General features: G+C 35.7%; 1 protein-coding gene across 7 annotated transcripts in view; it reads right to left on the bottom strand.

Moving 5' to 3' along the window:
• BANK1 (B cell scaffold protein with ankyrin repeats 1) overlaps positions 1-24152 on the bottom strand; it is a 336673-nt gene that overhangs the window by 171951 nt on the left and 140570 nt on the right. For all 7 annotated transcript variants that reach the window (XM_081242858.1, XM_081242857.1, XM_081242855.1 and 4 more), the window contains exon 7: positions 18737-18933. In XM_081242858.1, coding sequence (XP_081098984.1) covers positions 18737-18933 — 197 coding nt within the window. The remainder of the gene's footprint in view (positions 1-18736; positions 18934-24152) is intronic.

Raw genomic sequence — 24152 nt, 5'->3', positions numbered from 1 at the left:
CTACCAGCTGTGTGACTTTGGGCAGTCACTTAACCACTCTGTGCTTCATTTCCTCATCTGTGAGTGGGGATAATAAAACAGAGCTGTTATCATAAAGCAGTAAAAATCGCTACCAGTTCAGAGTAAGTTCTGTATAACTTTTTGCTAATTTTATTATTTCTGATTCTTATACTAACCTGTTCTTTTCTTCCAAAGTACTTAATTGCTTGCTAGAGATTGAATGTGGGAGGTAAAGTTTACAGTAGAACTTTGAAGAAAGACAGATAATAAAGAACACTTTTCCCTTGTTTATTGTCTATCTCCCTATTTAAATGGGAGTTCATGAGAGGAATGATTTGTCGGTCTTATATTACTATAAATGTAACAATATCCAACACATAGTACACACTTAATATTTGTAGAAAGAATTCATTCTTTTATGCAACATATATATAATGTACATATACGTACATGTGTGTGTGTGTATGAGAGAGAGACAGCTTCTGCCCTGAGACCATCACTGTACTGGGCATGGCAGATACAGTGGTGAACAAACATCTACTTCTGTGGAACATACGCTTTGGTGGGAGAGATATTAAACAAATATCCACATACATTAATAGGTAATTATAAACTCTGATATACTCATCAAATATATAGTGTGATAAAGGAAATGGATTCTAGGCTTGCATTTGTTAATATATTAGTTATATTAATAAATGATTTTGTTATGAAGATGCCATGAAACCTAATATTAAGTGATATTGAGCATGGTTTAACAAATTTCCATTTTTTTTAATAACTGGAGTTCAACTGAATTTTATTCCTTAATTTAAAATATTCACAGCATTATCACTTTCTGAAATTACATTGTTTATTTATTCATTTACTATCTCTCCACAACCAACTAGCTTTTAAGCAACAAGAAGGGCTTTTAATGGTAGTTAAATGTTGCTAAATGCCAATTGCCATTACTCAAATTAGTGTCACTTAAATTTTTCTGGGAATGGAAGACCTCTATTAACTTAATGAGTAAGAGACAGACTCAAATAAAACATAATAAACATATCCATTTTATTATGTCTGAGGGGATATTACAATTTAACCTGTTTAAGAAGAAATTTGATGAATATTATTTTCTATATTTACTTCAGGAGCTCTCTCTTAACCAGGAAAGAAAAAAATTCAAAATATGGAATATTCATGAGCATATATGTATTTTTTTAGTTAGAAAAGACTAAGTGTTAAAATAATTCTCTCACAAAGTGATCGAAATATTAAAATATATTCATGGGGAAATTTAAAGATGATGATAATACAGTAATACAAAAAACATCGCTAAAGCTTTACAAATTCCAAAGACCATTCATATATATATTTTGAACCTTACAACATTCTGATGTTTGATGAAGTAGATTTCAGAGAGAAATAAAAGTACAAAGTTTTCTCTTTTCTCCTTCCCTCTCTAACAATCCTATCATATTAGATACAGAATGAGTGCTCAGTAAATAACTGGGAATGATTATGATGATAATAATATAATGATGAGGCTGACATTCTATTTAGGAGCATGGTCCAGACATAAGGTTGGAATGTCAAGGAAAGAACGTCTAAGAAGATGGGAGGTGAGAACCTGACTCACTCTCTGAGTATTTATTATTAAATTTAGCTCACCCTGCCTCCCTCTGTGCTGATCCACTCAAAGTCTATGCTAAACTTGGAAAGAATCATTTTAATCATTACAGAATTCATGCAGTGGGACCCTGAAGTTAGCAGGTTCTTATTATTTTTACAGCTAGACATCTTTTCTCAAGGCCATTGGATGAAAATTCTGGCCCCAGAATTGACTAACTTTCCAACTTGTGAGTCTCAGTTTCCCAAAATGTAAAATAAGTAGCAGTTCCTCAGAGACCAGTGGTAAACGAGGAACGAGGGAATGTGCACAAAGTTTCCAGCCCAACCTATTATGTAATAGGTCCTCAACAAATAATCAACTCCAAGCCCTCCACCCCGCAGTGCTATTGTAATCGAGCTGCAGGCTTGTTCAGCAACGCAGTCCAATACTGCAGTAATGAACCAGATTGCTTGGATAATTGGCATTCTCTCCACCAAATGCAAGATTGATAGATTCAATAGGAATCTACGCAGTTACCCATTTTGTAATAGAGAGTTCTCATTAAGGAAATGGATTAATTGGCTTACTGATGTTTTAGTGAGAGCCAGATTTCAATAAGTGGACTCGGCAGTTCTGAGAAAAGCAAATTAAACGCTAATAAACGGAGAAATGTGCTTGCTTAGGCTGAAGTCTCAGCCATAGGCTCAAATCAAGGATTTGAGTATAAGATTTGTCAAGGTGAGTGGATATTAATGTCTGACAGATGAAAACACTCTGATTTTTTGAAAAACAAAGACCTCTATTGACCCCATGTTCCCTACTAGCTACAGTATCTTTTCTGTGCTTTATCTTTACACCCCAAAGAATTGTTCTATCCTCATTAGTCCCTGATTCCACTCCTTCTTTCCTCACTTGAGCCTCTAAGGGTCAATGTTAAGGCTTTCCCACCTCTCCCCCGCCCCCGCTCAATGCACTTCACACAAACTGCTCTTGACAGGTACACTGCTAAATACAAAGGCTGGTTCTCTGTCCTTATCTTAGTTGACCCATTAGTAGCATGTGACCCAGGTGACTACCGTCTCCTCTGTCAAGTTATTTTTTCACTTGAATTTCAGGACAACAGATTTCCTGATGTCTCCTCCCACCTCAAAGGCTGCTCATTCTTGGTCTTTTCTGCTGGTGCCTGCCATCAGCTCAACTTCTAAACGCTGGAATACCTACAGGCACGTTAAATTTATTATGCCCCGAACCAAACTACCAATCTTCCTCAGCAAACCAGCGTTTCACACAACCTTCCTCATCTCAACACAACAGCAATTTATGCCTTCCACTGCTTCTACCAAAATCCTCGGAGATGTCAGTAACTACTCAATTTCTTTTATATCCCACTGCCAAAGAATCAGTAGATCTGTTGGCTCTCCTATAAAACACCAGTATATTTCAAATCGACCACCTCGCACCATCTCTGCCACCGTCATCCTGGTCTAAGCTATTATCATTTCATCATCTATTCTCTGGAATATTGGAATAGTCTCCAATCAGGTCTCATCCGTCCTGCCCTTGCCCTCTACAGTCTGTTGCCAAAACAGCAGCCGAAGTGTCAAATCAGAACACGTCTCTCTTCAGAATTCTCTAATGGCTTTCTTTCTCCAAGTTCCTCAACGTTGCCTATTAGGCCCTACACGTCTGTTACCTTTCTGACCCCAACTATTCTCTTTCTCTCTCACTCACTTTGCTTCAGGAACATTGGCCAACTTGCTCTGTTCTGGACATGTCAGATACATCCACCTCAGGGCTTTTGCATTTGTCGTGCTCTTTTCTCTTGCTGGGACAGTTTTCTCCCAGATATCTGCATGGCTTTCATGGTTTTCAGGCTGTTATCAAAGGCTGCCTTCTTGGTGAGGACTCCTCTGACTACTCATTTCAAAACTGCCCTCTCCCCAACTCCTCCCAAACACCACCCTAAACTAGGTGGTCTTTCTTATTTCTTCTTGGCCTTAAACAGTAATGTCCATCTGACACATTATATGTCTTAAATTTTAAATTTTATTTGCTTACAATCTGTCTTTTTCCCCATTAGAATTTGAGTCCCATGATGGCAGGAGTTTTAGTTCATTTTGAAATCCCTGTGTTTAGAACAATACCTGGAATCTAATAGGTACTCAAATATTTGTTAAATCAATCAATACATTGACTTGCCAAACTAAAATTGGAGAGACTATTGATTTTTGGGCTCAAGTGAGAGCTGATTAATTTACTTAAAAAACAAATCCAAAAATTTAGCTTTCATCTGGTACCACCTATTTTCCTTTTATATTATATTTTTGGAGGCAAAATAAGTCAGACATAATCTTTAATTTCTCACATCCATATATATCACAAGGAAGGTGTTGCTACATAGGAGAGATGAAGAAGAAATCATATAGCTTGGCTCAGAGCTATGATATTTTTTGAATATTCCTTTAAAAATATTTACATATTTAGTTCTGCACTTTTCTCATAAGTAATCTGACCTTGGAAAGACCTTTATATAAATTTAAAGTAGAAACCATGCCATGATACCAGTAGAAAAGTACATACCCAATCTACATTGAATTATATTAAACACCCTTTTCTATCCTCAAGCATCAAGAATGAATGAATTCAAGCCAATTAACAGAGAAGAAATTCCAAGGGATATTTTTCCAATGAAATTTTAATTAATTTGCCTTTGCATACTTTTATTCTGAAAGCACAATGCCATTGTGTTTATTTCATGAGGTCCACTCTCTAAAGCTACAATGTCAATACTGATTGCTCTAATTAACATTTATGATTAATTGTGTCCTCACTGAAACTGCATTTCCTTTTGACCAGCAGGCGTACAAGTGACAGCTCTAGATTACTCTGTTCTACACAAGCTAATTGGTTTGAAAGAAGCCAGAGAAAAACAAAAGAACTTAAGTTCAGAAGAAATTGGAAGTCTAAGGATTATAAAAACATAGGGCTCCATGGAACTTTAAAGACCGTTTAGCCAACACATGCAGGAGTGTGACCCTTGGTAGGATATTGAAGACCACCAGTGTCTGAAGCAAATACGTTAAAGATAATGAATTATCTGTTCAGAATGAGATATTGTTTCAACCTTGAAAAAAATTTTAATGACATATTAATTATCCCTATTCCAGAAGAACTGTAAGCACATATATACTGCTTCCCTCTATTACTTTCATGGATTGCCTTGTTACCTGTGGGTATTCAATTACTTTTAACTTAATAAGCATTAAAATCACTATGTACTGAGTCAATAGGTAATCAAAATAATATCGTTGTTTGTTCTCATAGACCATGACTGATTCTAAGCATTTGGAACAATGAAGATGAGAGCAGAGATATTATAAGTTCTTCCAAAATAGGCATTTGCTGTGGCTGAATTTGCTGCCCAGCTGTTTTCCATAAAATATGACATTAGGACAATGGGAAATGGGCTTAAATTGTAGACTGGGGGGCTTACAGTGGATATAAAGAATACTTTCCCAAAAATGAGGGTACATAGATATTCAAACCAAATATTGCAAGGTCAATCTCATTCAGGAATGGTATTATGACATCTCAAAAGGGTAAGCTTTTTCTCTGTCTGGGATGATGAGGTGTGACTTCTCAGGGTTCAGCTGTTGCTAGGACAAAGTGCCATTTAGTGTTTATCAAAAGATATATCTGTATATCTACATCTATATCTATATCTATATCTAGTGTTTATCAAAAGATATATAATTTCAGAATTAATTCTGAAAACAATTTTTTAAACAATAAAACATTTTAATAAATCCTGATTATACAATTGAAGCAAAAAAATTATTTCACAATTATGAAACAGAGGAGACAAAACAGACCTTGGAATAAGGAGGATGAAAATTTTGATATTCTGAGAAAAGTGTGTATACACGTTTTTAATGAAAATATAGCATATCTGATGTAGAAAACCCAAATCATGGAAATAATACATTGTGCCTTTTCAAAAAGTTGGAAACATAAAACGTGTACTGTATTTGTATTACAAAATCTTTGCTTTCTTGGAGTTTAACGAGAGCTCATTTCATTTAGGGTAACACAAACTGATAATGCAATAACTTGAGTTGGAAAAAAAACACTCAAAGACTATTCACATACTTTACTCATCTTGCTTTCCCCAGGGCGCTTGCCCCAATTCCCCCCCCACCCCAAATCAGAATGCCGTGGAGACTATCTGGGTATGGACCCGACCCTTGTGATTCTGTCTCTTTCTGTATGGGAAGCAGAATAAGGGATAAAAACCCGAGAAAACTTTTTTTAGGGTTATAACCTGTGTGTATATAAAGAGAAAGTATACAGATACTGTTAGTTTTTCTAGGAATTTATGAAAATATGAATCATTTATTATATAGCAACACAGTGAAGAAACAGCAGCTGGGACATCTGTAAATAGTTCTTACTGAGAATTACAAATGGGATTTTTGCTTGACTCTGTTAAGCCAAACTAACACCATTTCAGGGCAAGTCTATTTTAAGCAGTGACATACACTGGGCTTAGTGGCCAGGAGAAATGTCTTTCCTGAAAAACATGTAAAAAAATACTAATTAAAAGTCAAGGATTTTCTCAGGGTAACAGAGTAGGCAGAAATACCACAGACAGCTGCCTTACCCATTTCTTCTGTTCTACAGACGTCTGTTTCTTTCTCTCACCTGCCCCTCTATTCCTCTTCTTTTTTCCCCATACATGTTTCATCTGATTTTAGAGTTTAATGGGCATGTTTCTGGCAAATGCTAAAATCAAAACGATGAGAATTTTTGTTCTTGTGTAATTTCAATCTCTAAAACCTAAGGCATTTATACAAAATTTTAATGAATAACTAGTAAACTTTGGTATCATGCATATCAAGCAGCTCACCGATAGGCTGGATTTTTCACTTTTGAATCAATTTTCATACTGAATCAGTATCAAGTAAGTGTTAGATAAAACCTCTCTTCTCTTTATGGTGATGCTTGTCTAGGCTCAAACGTTATCAGAGCAGCACATTGTGTGATTAAATAAACATGACTGCTAAGTGCTCTTAAATGTCATGATTTCTCTTTCCTTTCCTCAAATCAGTCAGGGATTACTCCCTAGAAGTAAATATCAGTCTTATAAGAAGGGTATTAAATCCAAACTAGGGTAGCAAATTTTTATCAAGGAAATCCGCTTCTAGTCCAAAAGTCAGAATTCTAAGAGGTCCAAAGCAAAGCTGCTCGACTTGGATGTAGTGATTTTTCTGTCCTTAGGGAGGGAAATTCAGCCACTTCCCACTTGCATAGGCTCAGCACCCAGAGCCAGTCTTGGGGCTGTGCTTGGTGCTGTGGCCCTGATATATCAAAATTTGTTATTTTGCATCTGATGGGCATCATTTGGGGTTTCTAACTTGTTCAAAATCTCTTACACATTTCAGGTAGGGCCATGCTTACTTTTTGGCACAGATGTCGGAGTTTTGATTGATTCTTCTCTGATGAACATTTTGAGCAAGTGAAGGCAAACAATGCAAGCAGTAACCTCTTGGGTTTATCCCCAAAAAGGATTCATCTCATATTATATTTCTACTAAAAACTAGGCTCTCATGTTTACAAGAAGTATATAATAATAAATAAAGGAGTTGAATATAATTTTGAATTAAAACAGCAGGACATAAAACGTTTTTGCAATACAACAAATTTGTAAGAATAAAATGGAGCAAATATATGTCTCCTAACAGCTGACACCAGGATTCTTCTTGAGGATAAAGAGGACTTTCTTCGAGTTCCTTGATAAATTGTTTGAAGAAGGAAAGTGATATTTTAAAGACCTAAATGGACAAGAATGAAAGAAGATGACTAAGCTCCTGAGAGTCTGCAAAAGCAGAGACGTAAGGCCTGTGTGGGGCAGTATTTGGAGGCAAAAAGGCTAATTATTATGGGTCAAGATTAGTGCCAGGGTCATTGCTACAGAGAAACTCCCTCTATGCCTCTAAACCTTCACTAAAATTTGCTATTGACACAGAGGTCTCTGTGAATGGTGTTTGTGGTGTTTGTGTGGGAATCTAAGGAAAAGGTCAACATTGTCTGGGATCTGGGAGAACTGGAAGAGGATGCTACACCCAGAACGTGGAAGTATAAAAAAGAAGCCAGAGCATGGAGTTATGCACTATTAGGAAAGACATAAGAAATCTCTTACTCTAAAAGTTCTAGGGGTAATTAGAATATGAGAACCTTTTAGCTAAATAATGGGTTTTGAGTCATTTAAATTTATTTAAATTTCCAAACATGAATGTAAGGAAACGCATGTTTAAAGTGGTCAGTGGAATTATAAATAACCTCTATATTTCTCTGTATTTTCCAAATATTCTAAAATAACCATGTGTTATTTTTAAATTAAAAGGAAAATGTAAATAGATGCATTTTCTCATTGGAAGATAGCAAATATAAAATTTATTTATTTCTGTATTACTGTTGGTTTATGAATGCTACATAAAAGAAAGTGGGTATTCAGTTTTAAATACTTATCATGGAATTTTGTCTTCTGTATTGTTTATTCAGATTGCATGCCCAGACACAGATTTATAAAACAGTGGACAGGATCTCTGTATAATCAGGTTTAAGTCTATAAAGGAAAATCTCAGCTTGGCATAGATAAGTGATCCACTAAAAAGAAATTTCTGATCTAGTAAGAGCTTAAAAATGTGGATGTTGATTTATGTGGCATTCATAACCTAATCATTTTAAGAAAGGAAAACAAACTTTGTCATTTCTCAGAAATTAAAATGGATGCATAGTCACATATTTTGTTCTTAAAATATCAACAACTTGTTCATATATTGAAGTTGAATATATAAATAAAGAATAAGAACTGAATAAAGAATAAGTACCACATTAAATTCTTAGAAATATACATATAACATATGGTAAGAGAAACAAAACAGATCTTTAGCAGATGTTCAGTTACCTTGACTGCTACTAGATAAAAGTTATAAAATTCAACAAATCTATTTTCAAAAATTTTACTTTTATTATTGCCAATAATAATTTGGACAATAATGATAATCTCTTTTTTTTTTTTTTTTTGGCCGTACCTTGTGGCTTGTGGGATCTTAGCTCCCTGACCAGACCAGGGATTGAACCCAGGCCCTGGCAGTGAAAGCACTGAGTCCTAACCACTGGACCGCCAGGGAATTCTCTTAATAATTCCTTTAAATGGCAACTGCTGTTTCTCTTTCTCCCTCTCAGTTGGAGTGTGTGTCTGTATGTCTCACAAGGTGCTTTATTTTATGATATTCTGATCAAATCAAAGTACCACTAAATTGCAATCTTTTTTTTTCTTCCTATTCTGTGTTATTTTTTCTCTCCCTTGAAGTGATGAATAATGACAAACATTTAGAAAAGAAAATCTTTCCACAAAAAGAGTAGACTAAAGGAAGGAAAAATATCTTGATTTATTTCATTGCATTTTTCACTTTTATTTTTAGTAAAAAAAAAAACAAAAAACAAGACAAAACCCAAAAACCAAAAAACCTTTTGTCTGGATTTTTAAATACCTACCATGAATGTGTGTAAAAGCTCTTTTAGGCTCTAAAAACAGGATTCCTTATTATATATTTTATTAAAATCCCATATTAAATGTTAAAGTTTTTTTTAAAAAAAGATCTATGGTCCTACCTAGGTCATTATTGTACGCAAGGCAAAGGAGAATATGTATTCCATGAAAAAAATCACATAAAATGACTGTCTTCTGGTCCAAGAACTCAGAGGTTACATGTGCTCTGCCTTCTCCCCACAATTGTACATTCCATTCCTTTCACCCAGATGCATCCTTCATGTTTCTCCATTAAATGCTCCTTATTTAAAATTCTGTTCATGATTTATCTTCTTAGGAAAAATTCCATGTGATTTCAACTGTTCCAATTACCATCCTGCCATTTCAGGGTCTTTAATATTTATGAAGATGTTTTGGACATTTTTATGTTCATCTATTTCATCATGTTCTGGGACACTAGCTATCACTTTATTTGTCATGAGCAATTTCAGCACCAGTGAGACTTTCTTTTGCCTGAGGTACTTTGCTCATTGAGCACCCTGCCACCAAGGGGCTTCAGCCTTAAGCATTCATGATTTACGGAGTGAGATTATTGCACAATTTTTCCTTTTACAAAGAAATATCCTTTTCCTGTTAAATGAAAATGTAATTATAATCGGGAGCTGAATTTGTGTGTTTCCCTACAAATCCCATAATTGCTTCTTTCCAGACAAGTCCTCTAACTCCGAGCAGAAATGCCTACACCCTGCTCCATTAGACACTGTTTTCACTTAAATACAATACACTATAATACAGGATAAATATCAATTTACTTCTTACATAATTGCTTTGAAGGAAAAAGTCTTAATATTTGTTTTAAAAAGTCACTTTTAAAAATCAAAATAGTTAAACAAAAACGTTTAAAACCACAATTTAAATAATTTCCCAATTGAATTTAATCCCTTTCCCGTAGGGACAGTTTTCTCTCCTCTTTGGTTCCTAGGCTCCAATGCTTACCATCATTTATTTTTTTTTCATATAAAGTTCAACAGAGTCATCAGTCTACTTGTGTATTACCAGAATATAAATACTAAAGATGAAAAATAAAAGGTAATACATTGGTAGTATTTGATTTTAAGGAAGAAAGAGATAAGCAGTAGTTTAAAAAATCATTAAATGGAACTTATTTGGGCTTAGATGAGAAATACAGCTCTGCCAGATTAGTGCACATCCCCAATCAACAGCCTTAATTTCCTGATCTGTAAAATGGGAGTAAAAATGTCTAATTCACACAGATTAGTACACTGATCTAATGTGGAAGCACCAAGCATAATGCTTGACACAGAAGTACTCAATAAAGGCTAGCTTGTTTTCTCTTCTTTCCCTTCCTTTCTTGAGTCAGATCTATATGGAACAAAAAGAATGAGCTTGCACTGAATGAACTTTAAGACACATTTCAGGTTATGTTATAGAAACAAGGCCACTAATATCATGCATCCTAAATCAGTACACTTAATATGAACAGCCAATTCGTAATTTCATGGCACATGTTCACAATCAAGAAAAGTCAAAACGACCTCTATTCTGATCTTGTGTATTTTCATAGTTGTGTATTCTCATGTGAATGTTCTTTACGACTTCCCCCAAACCAACGGCATTTATAATTCCATTATTCAAAAAGCATTCATTAAAGTCATTCACAATAATTATGCTACTACTTAACGAATGCAATGAATAGTATCCTCATGCTTAGTAATTGTTCATTAACTACCTACTTTATTAAACTGACAATAACAAATATAAAATGAAACTGCTTACTTCTCTCATATTCACAAGAGAAGCATATGATCTCTTTCCCTCTCTTTTCATTTGCAATAAAATAACAATCACATAATTTATCCAGTGGTCCTTGCCATGTAAATGCCTACTGTTGCTAGGGCAGATAGTTTACAAATTAGAAAACTGGAGTATCTAGATATTCTATTCCTAAGAAAATAAATTTTAGTAAGAACAATATAGAAATAAAATCACAAAATACCTCTAGATGTTTAGATAAAAGATGATAAATGTGGTGGATAATGTTTTAATGTATTGCATTGGCCTGAATCTAGTTCTTAAAGGACAAAAGTTGTTTGTGTAGGATTTGAAGAGAGACTCAAGAAGATTAAGTGTGGGTATTAACACTAAAACACTGGAATATTTGCCAAGATCAAAACCACTTGTACTGTGATAATGAACAGCTTTAAATGTCTCTTTCACTAATGGTAAGTTCCTGGAGGCTACAAGAATTTTTTTTTTTGGTTTATTTTTCTTCTATCCGGATTTTTTTCCCCATAGTCACTTGTCTTAAAGAACTACAAGAAAATAATATTTATTTCTCATCTTGGATAAAATTATCCAAATAACACTTAAAAAAATTCTCCTTACGGGGCTTCCCTGGTGGCGCAGTGGTTGGGAGTCCGCCTGCCGATGCGGGGGACACAGGTTTGTGCCCCGGTCTGGGAGGAACCCGCATGCCGCGGAGCGGCTGGGCCCGTGAGCCATGGCCGCTGAGCCTGCGCGTCCGGAGCCTGTGCTCCGCAACGGGAGAGGCCACAACAGTGAGAAGCCCGCATACAGCAATTCTCCTTAGGGTAAGAGCCTTTACTATTGTTATTATTCAATAAACATTTATTATCTACAATCTAGAAGACACTATATTAGATGCTGTGGGAAATATGGAATAAACGGAGCATGACACTTGCCTCCAGGAACTGGAAAGTTAATGTAATCAACACTGATTGATTAATTCATTCATTCAACACTTATGTAGTGAACCCATAGTGTTGGACAAAAATTGTGTTAGATATTAGGGAAACTGCGGTAAAAGAGATAAAACTGTCCTCGCCCTCATGGAATTCATAATGTATTGGAGAGACAGACATGCAAAACAAACAAGTAAATAAAAATAAATAACCGTTCACCAGTACTTATTAATACTTTGAACTATCAAAAGTCCCACAAAAGAATGGGTCCTCAGAAACAGAACAACAGGAGAACAATACATAATTACATATAACTTTTAGAGTGCTTACTACTTGTCAGGTATTCTTGTACATGTTTTACACGTATTTATATTTATTTATCATAACAATTGTACCAAAAAAGGTGCTCATCTCCATTTTAGAGATGAGGAAACCGAAGCAAGGAGAGATTAAGTGATTTACTCAGGGCACATGGCTGGAAAGTAGCAGAGTCAGTATTTAGACTCAGGTGGCTCCAGAGCCACCGATCTCAGATAGGTGGCTCTCAGACTCTAGCACATAATGTTCCTAGATTAGGCTAAAATTTGTGATGGGGATTAAAGTTAGACAGTGGAAGTACACACCTACAGCCTCTTTCTGTGAAAGTTTCCTGGAATAGGTGGGGTTTGAGCTGAGACTGGGGCATGGTTAAGAGATCAGGATATTTTGTTAAGGAGGAAGGGACTTCTAGGTAAAGGGAATAGCTTGAAATAATGAAATGAAGGAAGGACAAATGGACTTTGGCAGCTGAGATGTGCAATTAAGGATGAGGCTAAAAGAGTAAGCTGGGCTATGCTGTGGTGGGTCCTCAGTATGCGGCCTGATATGGGATGGTTTGAGGCCAAAAAGACTGGGAAGGAAAGACCTCCTAGGGGGCTTTTTAGCACAGCTGACCAGAAGAGAGATAATGAAGGTACAAACCAAGGGAGCCACAGAGAGAAGAAAAAGAGGGAACAGATATGATAGATGATGTGCAAATACAACTGTTAAGATATGGTAACTGGATGGATGGTGTGGATCAGGGTCGTATGAGGGAGAGGGAGGCTATGAGAATGGATTCAGGGTTAACTCAGACATATTTTTAGCAGGGTGACTTTGGGCAAGGTACTTTATCTCTATAAATCTGTTTCCTCATCTGAAAAATGGGAAATAGTATATGCATTTGTGGCTGTCTAATCAGGAGTTGAAAATGACTTTCAAATTTTGGCCAAGTAAATATGGCAGATAATTATGCCATTAGCCAGGAGAAAAGAAAAAGATCATTTGGGTCTGCTGAGCTCTAGAGGCCTGTAACATATCCATGTGGACACATTCAGCTTGCAACTAAAACTGGAACTTTAAGTCAGGAGGAAGGTCCAGGTTAAAGACAATGATTTAGCTATCAATCACCAGAGGAGACTATGTAGAAAGAAACTTAACTGATGGGGTAAGAGAAGGAAGTCACAAAGGGTGAGTGGAGATTTAGGAAGGGGACAGGGTCAGGGAATCCAGTGCCAAAGCTTGAGCCAAAGAACATCTGAGAGGAATCCAATGGGTCTGATCTACGGTAGCTTATTAATGGCCTTTGACAGAGCAGCTTCAGTAGTGGGCTGAATGCAAAGCTTGGATTGTTAGGAGGAAAGAAATGAGTGAAACGAAAAGTCATTCTTTCAGTTAGTTCTGGTACTGAAAAAGAGATCAAAGAGAAGGCAGGGTTGTTGGGAGCGTGTGTGTGTGCATGTGTGTGTATTTGAACATGCTTGTTCAGGGAAGAGTCAGTATAATGGGAGAGATTAATGATGCAGGAGAAAGAGAGGATATGATTGATGGTGAGGTCTCAAGTTGATATGAATAACAATAAATCAAAAGAAAATAAGGTGAATGCAATATCATTTATTATGGATCTACTATACTTTTAATGTTTTCATATTTATGTCATCAAGTCCTAAAAACATCCTTCAAGGAATTATTTTTCCTATTTGCAAATAAAGAAACTGAAGCTGAGAGAAAACAAAGAGGTTGCCCAAGGATGCAAATGTGTTATGTGATGAAGTTAGGATTCAAATCCAATGTGGCTGAATCCCAAGACCCCATGACTAGAGGAAAAAAGAAGAGGAAGGAGGTGAGGGAGTTTTAACAGGATGCTTAGAGCTGCAGAGTTGGGCATCAAAACTGAGTTTGAGGACTTGGGGAAGAATAAACTTCTGTAATGCACCGCTATGGTGCATTTAATGGGATTTTAGAAAGAGGTTGCTAAGTAGCTCCAAAAGCATAACTGAGACATGAATTTGTAATGCATGCACTCAAGTGCAGTTATGTGACTTGTTCCAGTTTCTTCAGTTCTAACAGAACATCAGTACTGAACAAAGGCCAGACTTCTAAAATTCATTGTAGGCTGGCGTATTAAAAATAAATGCTGAAGATAGCAGTTGTGTTATTTGTCTGTGAATATACTAAACCTAAACTTAAAAAATATCCTGAATATAGAAAAATATGAGCAATATTGTTTAAAAACATGGGATCCAGTTAAGCATATTACTGGGTAAGTGAGATCAAACAGGTCCTTAAATGTGACACTTGCCTTCCGTCCCATCAATGAGTAAATACATGCTGAGCACCTCGTGGGCACCGGATGGTGGGAGGGGAAGGGAGCCCACTACTCATCATTAGCTTCTAGACTTACGAGAAAGAAAAACTACATAAGCAAAGCAGGGTATGCTGCCATTTAGAGGGAATTAGCATATACTAATATTTACTAAATTAAATGGAATAATCCACTAGAGCAGGGCTCCCCAACCCCCGGGCTGCGGACCGGTACCAGTCCGGGCCTGTTAGGAGCCGGGCCGCACAGCAGGAGGCGAGCGGCGCAGGAGAGCCAGTGAAGCTTCGTCTGCCGCGCCGCATCGCTCACGTTACTGCCTGAACCTTCCGCCGTCCCCCCTCCCTCCCCCGCACCCCGTCCATGGAAAAACTGTCTTCGAAACCAGTCCCTGGGGCCAAAAAGGTTGGGGACCGCTGCTCTAGAGGAAGTACCAAATGAGCAAAGCCAAGACTGAGAGAAATAATGGGCCAAGAAAGGTGAATGTTCATTGGTCTAAGCATAAAGCCTAACTTCCGAGTAAGGGGTTCCCACACCAATCAGTCAGTCTTTGCTCTATATTAGGGATACTCCCGGTGCTTCAACATCTACCTCTCCTGTACTGTCATTCCAAACGCTTGACCATTTGAAAAGGATCAGGGTCACTGTCTATCAGGCAGACACTAGAGGGCGACAGAACCAACCTCGTGCTCGCTCGCGCGCTCTCTCTCTCTCTCTCTCTCTCTCTGGTGCGCATGCGCGCACGCACACACACCCACACACACACTAGCCCACACTAGCCCACCGTCCACAGGGTCAAACAGCAGTGTCAGGCTAAGTCAATGAGAGCAGGCTGTCACAAGAATCCCATCATAGACGTGAGCAACAGAAACATTCCCAGTTAGGAGTCCTCCTGAAAAGTCAGCTAGAGAAAGTGACTTTCTATTTCTGAAATTTTCATGAAGATTAAGTATGATTAAGATCTTATTAATATATACACCAAACTATACGAGTGAACACTATGGTGGAAGAGAAAAGATACTAAGTGGATACTGTTCCTAGTAAACATCTGTTGGTTCTCCAATTCCATAGCCGGCCCAGAGGAGGATGTATTTCCCTGTGTACTTACACGTGATCTAATCATTTTCTGAAGTGTTTAAAACTGATGGAGGTAAACTAGGTGACATACTCAAGATAACACAAAGAAATATCACATATTATTTTGCTTAAAACACATTCTAATTGTTGCTGTACACTTTATCTTAAATCACAAAGTATCTTGTAATTTGTGGCCAAGTTCCAGTTTAGTTGCAAATTCTCAGGTATTTCTGACTTAAAAGGTAAGTTTTTAGAGGACTGCATTAGTTGTCAGTATTGCTACTTGTTATGTGAAATAGTCTGAGATTTCCTCAAGAATTCTATGAAGCAAACTGTGGTTCACACTCAATTGTGGAATTAAACACCAATCCTGTTGCTCTTTGTCCATCCGCCTTTCATATTAATTCTTCTAGAAGGCATTGTCAGAAACTGAAAATTGAGTAGTTTATTTGAAAGACTTTATGGGTTATAGAAATGTATGGTATTATTATCTATAATAGTACTGAAAACATGAAACAAGTGTAGTTGTTAATTAGATAACTATCAAAACATGAAAGCTACTCATTCATAATCAAAAGTCTCTATTCATAGATTGTACATAAATTACTAACCTTTCAAAGTAAAAAACGCCATGAAGAAATATCAAGCATGTGATTTGAGGCTCCTCCTTCTTTCTCCTTATTCATCTAGCTAACGTAAGATATGGATGGCACTTGTTCGTTTATGAATGCTTGCTAATGATTCTCTTTTTATCTTTATTTTAAAAAGTCATGAGCGACTTTTTCCTTCTACCTACCCATTTTATTCATCAATGACCAAACTCACTGTGTTGTAACTCCCCGTGAGATTCTAAAATGAACAATGTTTCACTGATGGAGGATTAGGAAGAAATGAAGAAATCAGTAAATCAGTTGGGGGGTATGTTTGAATTTAAAAAAATATATATTTCTTCAGTACAGAAGTATGGTCAATTGGTGGATTATAAACTGCAAACTGAAAGAATATCTATTCCTTTCAACAATTCTGAAAAATAGTTCATGGAAAATTTGAATGCATATGTGACAAATCTGAGATTTATCAGAATGTGGTTATAACATTAAAGCTATGTAAATGTTATGAAAGAAACAATAAAGTATTTCAGCAATGCAAATAGATTGCACATTTTTTCTCTATTAAGTTTAGATATAATTTTAAAAAGACATAGCTACTATGATTTATACTATAAAGTCTCAACACGTGTTTATCTGACACACTTCCATAGTCACTTCCTTAGTGACAGCAGAACATCTGCAAAATAATTGATCTGTCCTACCTATAACGTCAATGTCTACTATAGACATGCTGGCAAAATGTAACAGCTCACAACGAGACAGAATACATGAAATAACTTAACAAATTTCATAGAATAACTATCAAGTATAACTGCAAAATTAGAATGCAACCACTATGAAAGAATAGTCACCTAAAGACAGTGATACCAATCTACTTGTATCAATGCTATTATTGCAGGAGTAAAGGTATAAATACCCAGAGGATGAGAGAAAAAAAATCATTTCCCACATCCATCAAATCCTACCCTCATAGTTGCTTTCTTATCTACTGTCATTATTATTTAGTACTATGTTATTTATGAAGTATGTGCAGTTTTGCAAGGGGCTGCATCTGTTAAAAGCTGAGTCCTCATTGGAGAACCATAAGTGGAAGCGTCACTCTTTGAAAATCAGGGATCATCTTGGAAAGTAACCCTGGATGTTGAAGACTTCTAGGGGAAATTTTAACTTCAGTCCACCAGTGGTTAAAAATTCGAGAATAAGGTTGTAGAGAATTGAGTACCCAGGATGTAGGAATAATAGGACTACTGTGGGACAACTTACAAGGCTGAATTGATTCATCGACTTACCTGAGATAGGTGCCATGTTACATTGGTCAATGACTATGTACAGTGGATAATAACGAAAATGAACACATTCATCAGATATATGACAATCACTATCTAAAACCTTTCCATGAATAAAAATTATGCTTATTCCTCATTTGAAGGACATAGAATATAAAAAAGTAGTTTATTAATTTTATTACAAAACTTAATTTCTGTATTTATTGTAAATAAAATAAATACTTGTATTTTAAATACAAGTAGTTCCAGATGGTGGATGATACCCATGCTCTTCTGATAACTATTTGCTATTTCTTAAAAGTGGAGAAAAAAGTTAGATTGGTTGTCATTTTGCTCTCTGGAAATCAGAAATACCGATGGTTTTTAGAAGTCCAATATTACATTTACTTAACCTAATAATCGGAATATATGCTAAAATGACCAGAAGCATTTCAATGTTCTATATTAACTGTTCTTTGGCAATAAAATTATCTTCTGAGAATCCAACGACAAATTCTGACATATTCACCAACACAATAATTGCCTATTATATTTTCCTAAGAGTCATCAGAAGTATAATTCACTTTCTCGAGCAAAATGTGCATACCTTTGTTACAAACAGAAAATAATTGCTTTTCTAAGGTTGATTATGGAAACACAAAGTGTGTTTTATGTACTAAGGTAGTATCCCCTCCTTCAATCGTCCCTTGGTTGCATTCTTACAGAACTAATATCCTTCAAAGGGCATTCTGAAATTTGGAGTTTCAACACACACAATAAAGAACGGGGACTTAACAGAGAGAGAAAGGGAATCAATCACATATCAGAAACAAAGTTAAATAACATGAATTAGCTTTTCATTGGGTAGACTTTTTGAATAATTACCAAAATATATTCCTTTAACCTAGTAAATATTTATCTCATTTTACGTGCCTAACAGCGCCTTACTTAGACTTTTGAACAAAAGATGAAAAGTAATAGGTTTTCATTTCCTTCCTAACATCTCCTATCCAATACTGAACAGGTTATTTAGAAGCCAGAAAGACCAGATAAGTTTCAAAGAGGCTATTTAGGGGTGGGAGTGTGGAGTCAGAGCTGGTTTACGGCATATGAAAACAAGTTGAATAATCTTGCAAAATGCTTAAGACAAGGAGTGACTCAGGACCAACAGACGCTAAAAACGAGCTGTATAGTAGCATCATTTTCAAGAGCAATGTGCAGGTACCCACACACACATACATACATATTAATTTTATAAAAAGAGTTTTAGAAATAAAATGGAAAAAAAACTTACTGAAAAGTCTTCGAAGATTTTCTTGAGCTCTCTGTGACCACGCCTTTCAGCAATACGTGCCGGATCTGAACCCTCCGAATTTTTTATCTTAGATGCCCAAGTTGCTCCTGAACATTGAAGCAAATGAATAGCCAAGTTCTTTAGGCCAAATTTTGCTGCACAGTGGAGAAGAGTTGGAAGTTCTTTGAAATAAGAATCTATAAGCATAAGAATAGGATAATTTTTTATCTATCTCGAACCGCATAAGAAAAAGTCAAACACAATCTACTCCTAAAAGTAATTCCCACAAAGCAGAGCAGACTTTTAGTGTGATTTTGCAAATAAGAAACTGTCAGTGGTTTTAGCAATGCAGACTCTCCCTCTTTCTATTTCTCATCTTAAAGCAAATATAAACTAATATTCTCACTAGCATTAGTGCCTCCCCCTTATGTGTTGGGTAGGTTTAATTTAGAAAGGCATATGGACCTCCTAAATGTAAAACAAAACAAAAACATTACATTGTAATAACTCCTCTTTCAATGTACTGCAACATTAACCAAACACTAAATAACAAATAAAATCATCTATAAAACTTTTTGTGTTTTCAACTGCCATGCCTAGTTTGCTTCTCTTTGAAGTTGAAGTGAACATGAAATTCCTGGGGGTGTGGGTTATGTTAGATTTTTATGTGAAATTTTTCTTTCAAAAAGTAACAGCAAATAGGCACTTTTATACAAATCTTTAATATGGAAATTTCCATCAGGATTTTACAGGTTTCATATCAATGTTCTGGAATTTGAATTTCCTAATTACATGTTAGCTATTAGTTATAAGACGTGTATTAATTATGCATAACTATAAAACGATGAATGTATACTGCTATCACAATGCCAAAACACACACACACACACACACACACACACACACGCCGATGAGTGATGGTTTGTTATTATTCTACACTTTCACACCTAGCTAGAAAAACTGTGTTATAGAAATTACACACCTGCTTACTTTAATAGCTCTGGCATTATTAGAAGCAAGCAATGTGAAGACTTAGAGCAACAGAAACAAAGGCATCAAAGCAAAAGTCAATTGTCTTCCAGCAAAATTCTAAAGCAATGTAAACAGCCACCTCATAATGTTTTGGAAAACTGTGAATCTGGCCTCATTTACTTCTTTGCTGTTTTGTAGACCAAGAGAAAAAAAAAAAAAAAGGAAAAGAGAAAGGATTTAAACCTGGAGTTTTCAATTCACTTGGGTGTTTCAGGGCTGAATAAATTATCTAGTTTGTTAGTTTGTATGTTTTAACAGGAAACATAACAAAACAAAACAAAAACCTTCAGGACATGTTAAGAACTTACAGTAAGGAAATATTTTATCCTTCAAAATGTGTTAGAACTTAAATGACTGTAGGTAAATCTAGGATAGTATTTCAATGATAAATGCACTTGTCCCTTCTTATATGGTGAGCAGTGACTAAAAACTTATCAAATATTTTATGAAGATGAGCTTATAGAAGCTGAAACTGTTCAAGGTAGGTACCAATTTTCAAAATAAAAATAATGTATTTTCTCCAAAAGGAATTAAGATATAATCTATTTATTTTCATTTAAATGAATTATAAAATAATTTCTGCTACAATTAAACCAAACCACAGTTAATAAAGAAAAATATTTGCATGATAATGTCAGATTTTTACATGCCCTTGGTCATCTTTCTCTTTGTCATACCATACAATATACAAAAAACATCATCACCTGCCAATAAATGCCTTATGCATTGTTCTTGCACATTGTTATTCTGTTGTACTTTGAAATCACTCTTGATGCAGCTTAAAATATATTTTCATTACATAAGTGTTTAATCATTATAGGAATACATTCACCTTCTAACCTCACCAATTTCCCGTCAGTAAACTCCTCAAGTTTAAGGTAATATAATATTAGAAACAACTACAATAAACTTCATTAAAAGTCTCTCTATTTTTGTACACCAGGGAGAATAAAAAGAACCAAGTGGACGTGGTTTCCCAGGGCTCACTTCTTAACAGTTTTGATACTCTGAACCATGCTTTCTGGCACAAAAAACCAAGAAGTTCTGCTGATTTAAGATTATGCTGCTGATACTAAAAGGGAGTACAGGTTTGAAGGCTGGCTCCTTCAATTTCCATTTCTTTATTTCATTTTTAGTTGTAGCTGAAAAGCCATTAATCTTCTAGAATGCTTTGTGAAGTCAGAGACATGAAAGAGTTTTGGAGGACATTTTTCCAGTTTCCTACCCAGTAACAGAATTCCATTCCTAGAGTTTATAAAAGATGACCTTCTAGTTACTGCTGGCATAGCTCTAATGATAGAGTGTTTTTTACTTCCTAAAGCAGCCTGTTTCTTGATTAGACGACACTGATCATTAGACATTATTACTTCTGTTGAGGTGAAATTTCCTCTAAATTACCGTATCTTTATATCCTTTGGGCAATACAGAATATGACAGTTACAAAAGCATGGGCTTAGAGTTAGTTGGCTTTGCCATATATTCACTATGTGAAGTTTCAGCAAGACACTCAGTATCTGAGCCCAGCTTTCTCATCCACATTTGTAGGGCTACTGAGATAATTAAATGACAACATATAAAAAGTGGCCAGAAAGGTGTCTGAAACATAACAGGTATTCAATAAATTATTAGTTTCCTTCTCCTTCTTCTGCATCAAATAGTTTAAAGCATCCTTGTCCTAACTCACCTTTGCCCCAACCTTATGATCACTCATTCTTTTCGTTATTCCAAAGTAGTTACCATCCTGAGAGACTGACCCCGGAATAGTTGGTCTTTTACAAAATGATGAATCCATTTCAAACCTGCCCCAATGTCATCACTACAGCAGTACCTTTCAGTTTCTTGGATGAGGTTATTCTGCCTGCTTATCTTCATTATGTAGGAGATGCTCAGCTTGCTAATATACATGACCAATAACTAGAAAATTTCTAATTTAAGGTATTTTTTATATTAGTATATGACAGAGTTAACATTTCAAAAAATTAAATGATTCACAGGAGCTGTATTATTTTAATACTAATTAGATTGTGATCTCTAGCACTGTTTTTTCCAGAACATCAAATTAAATACACTCAGTATGTACATATGTTATTATATTACTATACATATGAAATTTATGTATGAATAAAGGTATTCATATCAACAGAAGTATGATTATGCTAAGAAATAGTTTGGGTTTTTCAGTATCCTGCTTTTTTATAAAATCATACCTTTTATATTTTAGCCTTGATTGGATTATTATGAGAATTTGAGATATGAATGGATTGCTCTGTGTGGGGAACAAGCATGTTTGTAACAGCATAAGATAAGGAAGTTCTTTATCTTAAAAAATAAAAACTTGCTGGGGGAGGCTATACTCTCTTATGGGCATAGACTCAGTGTCAGAGAAGGAGTGCTGATCAAATAATGTGTCTGTGACCCAGGGGAGTATTACATGCTGTCCCTTGCTATTCTTCAGTGCTTAATTTCATTCTAGATCACATGATCACTAACGTTTTTGCTAAAAGATGCTGATGTTTCGATTGGCTTCTGAAAAAAATATATAAGTATAATTTATATTTAAAAGTACACTGATCATGGGTTTCATGCATTTTGACAGTTGTATACACCCATGTAACCATCACCCAAAACAAGCTAAAGAAACTTCTATCACCATCACAAGTTCCCTCCTGCTCCATTCGAGTCAATTCTCCACTTCAGAGGCAACTACTGTGTAATTTCTATCAACACAGATAAATTTTATTTCATCTTGTATTTCATACAAATGGAATCATACAGTATATACTCTTGTATTCCATTGTCCTCTGCCCTCTATTTCTAATGAGAAGTCAGACGTAATTCTTATAATTGTTTTCTGTATGGTATGTGCTTTCCTCAACACACGCATCCTCATCCCCACCCCTACCACAGGCACTTTTAAAATTTTCTCTTTATCTTTGATTTTCACCCCTAGTAGAATATATACAAAACTATTATACCTATACACACCTTTAACTATGGTATGTGTAGGTATAATATTTTTGTATATATTCTACTAGGGGGTTGCAGAGCTTATTAAATCTGTGGGTTAATGTCATTCCTCAATTTTGGATCATTCTCAGCCATTATTTCTTCAAATATTTTTCTGCCTCATTCTCTCTCATCTTTACTTTGAGAATTCAATTATACATGTTTGATCATGTAGTATTATCTCATAGATCTTGAGTCAAAACTGAGCCAAATTAATATGTAGATGAGCTGAGCTTGTTCTTTTTTTAAGGCTTTACTTAGACTCTGGATTTTTCCTCTCTTTATCAGCTTGAATACTTTGACTGTCTTCAAGTAAACTGATTCTTTTCTCTTCTGTTCTTTCTACAATTAGGCCCATGAAATATCTAAAAATTTTCTGATATTTTATGTTTCTAGCATTTCCTTTTGTTTTTTATTATAATTTCCAATGCTCTGATGAAATTTCCATCTCTTTATGCATGTTGTGCAACTTTTACAATAGATTCTGTAACATATTTATCATAGTTATTTTAATGTTCTTATCTGAATTATTTCACCATCTGGACATTTCTGTGTTTGCCTCTAATGACTGTCTCTTTTCTTGACCACAGGTCATCTTTCATTCCTTCTTTGTGTTCCTTGTAATTTTATATTGCATGCTGAACATTGTACTAAAGGACTGAAATAAATAATATTTACCCCCAGAATAAGGCATACCCTTTCTTCAGTCAGACAACTAGACTTGGAAGCTGATTCAAATTAATCTGTAAGTGAGAAGAACTTGGTCATTTTCTGAGGCTTTACTTCGATTTAGTTAACCACTGGCTTCAAATATTTTGAGGGCAGAATCATAACTTTCTTCAGCACAGCTTGGGATCTGAGCTTTGGTGAGACTCAAGAAATCTCTGTTGCTCTACAGACTGGCTGCCAGCCTTTGGGTCACAGGATGGCTCTTTTTTTTCTCTCCAGTTCTGCCTCCAGAATTTTTCACATCAGAAAATCTTGCTCAGGACGGGAATAAAGACACAGACCTACTAGAGAATGGACTTGAGGATATGGGGAGGGGGAAGGGTAAGCTGGGACAAAGTGAGAGAGTGGCATGGACATATATACACTACCAAACGTAAAATAGATAGCTAGTGGGAAGCAGCCGCATAGCACAGGGAGATCAGCTCGGTGGTTTGTACCACCTAGAGGGGTGGGATAGGGAGGGTGGGAGGGAGACGCAAGAGGGAAGAGATGTATGTATAGCTGATTCACTTTGTTATAAAGCAGAAACTGACACACCACTGTAAAGCAATTATACTCCAATAAAGATGTTAAAAATAAAAAAAAAATTTTTTTAAAGAATATCTTGCTCAGATTTTGGGGGGCCTCTGTATACACTCAGTTAAGGCAG

This window comes from Mesoplodon bidens (assembly GCF_964165515.1).
Source record: "Mesoplodon bidens genome assembly, chromosome: 1".
Taxonomy (NCBI): domain Eukaryota; kingdom Metazoa; phylum Chordata; class Mammalia; order Artiodactyla; family Ziphiidae; genus Mesoplodon; species Mesoplodon bidens.
The sequence above is the reverse complement of the archived record's forward strand: the minus strand, read 5'-3'. Positions and strand labels throughout refer to the sequence as shown.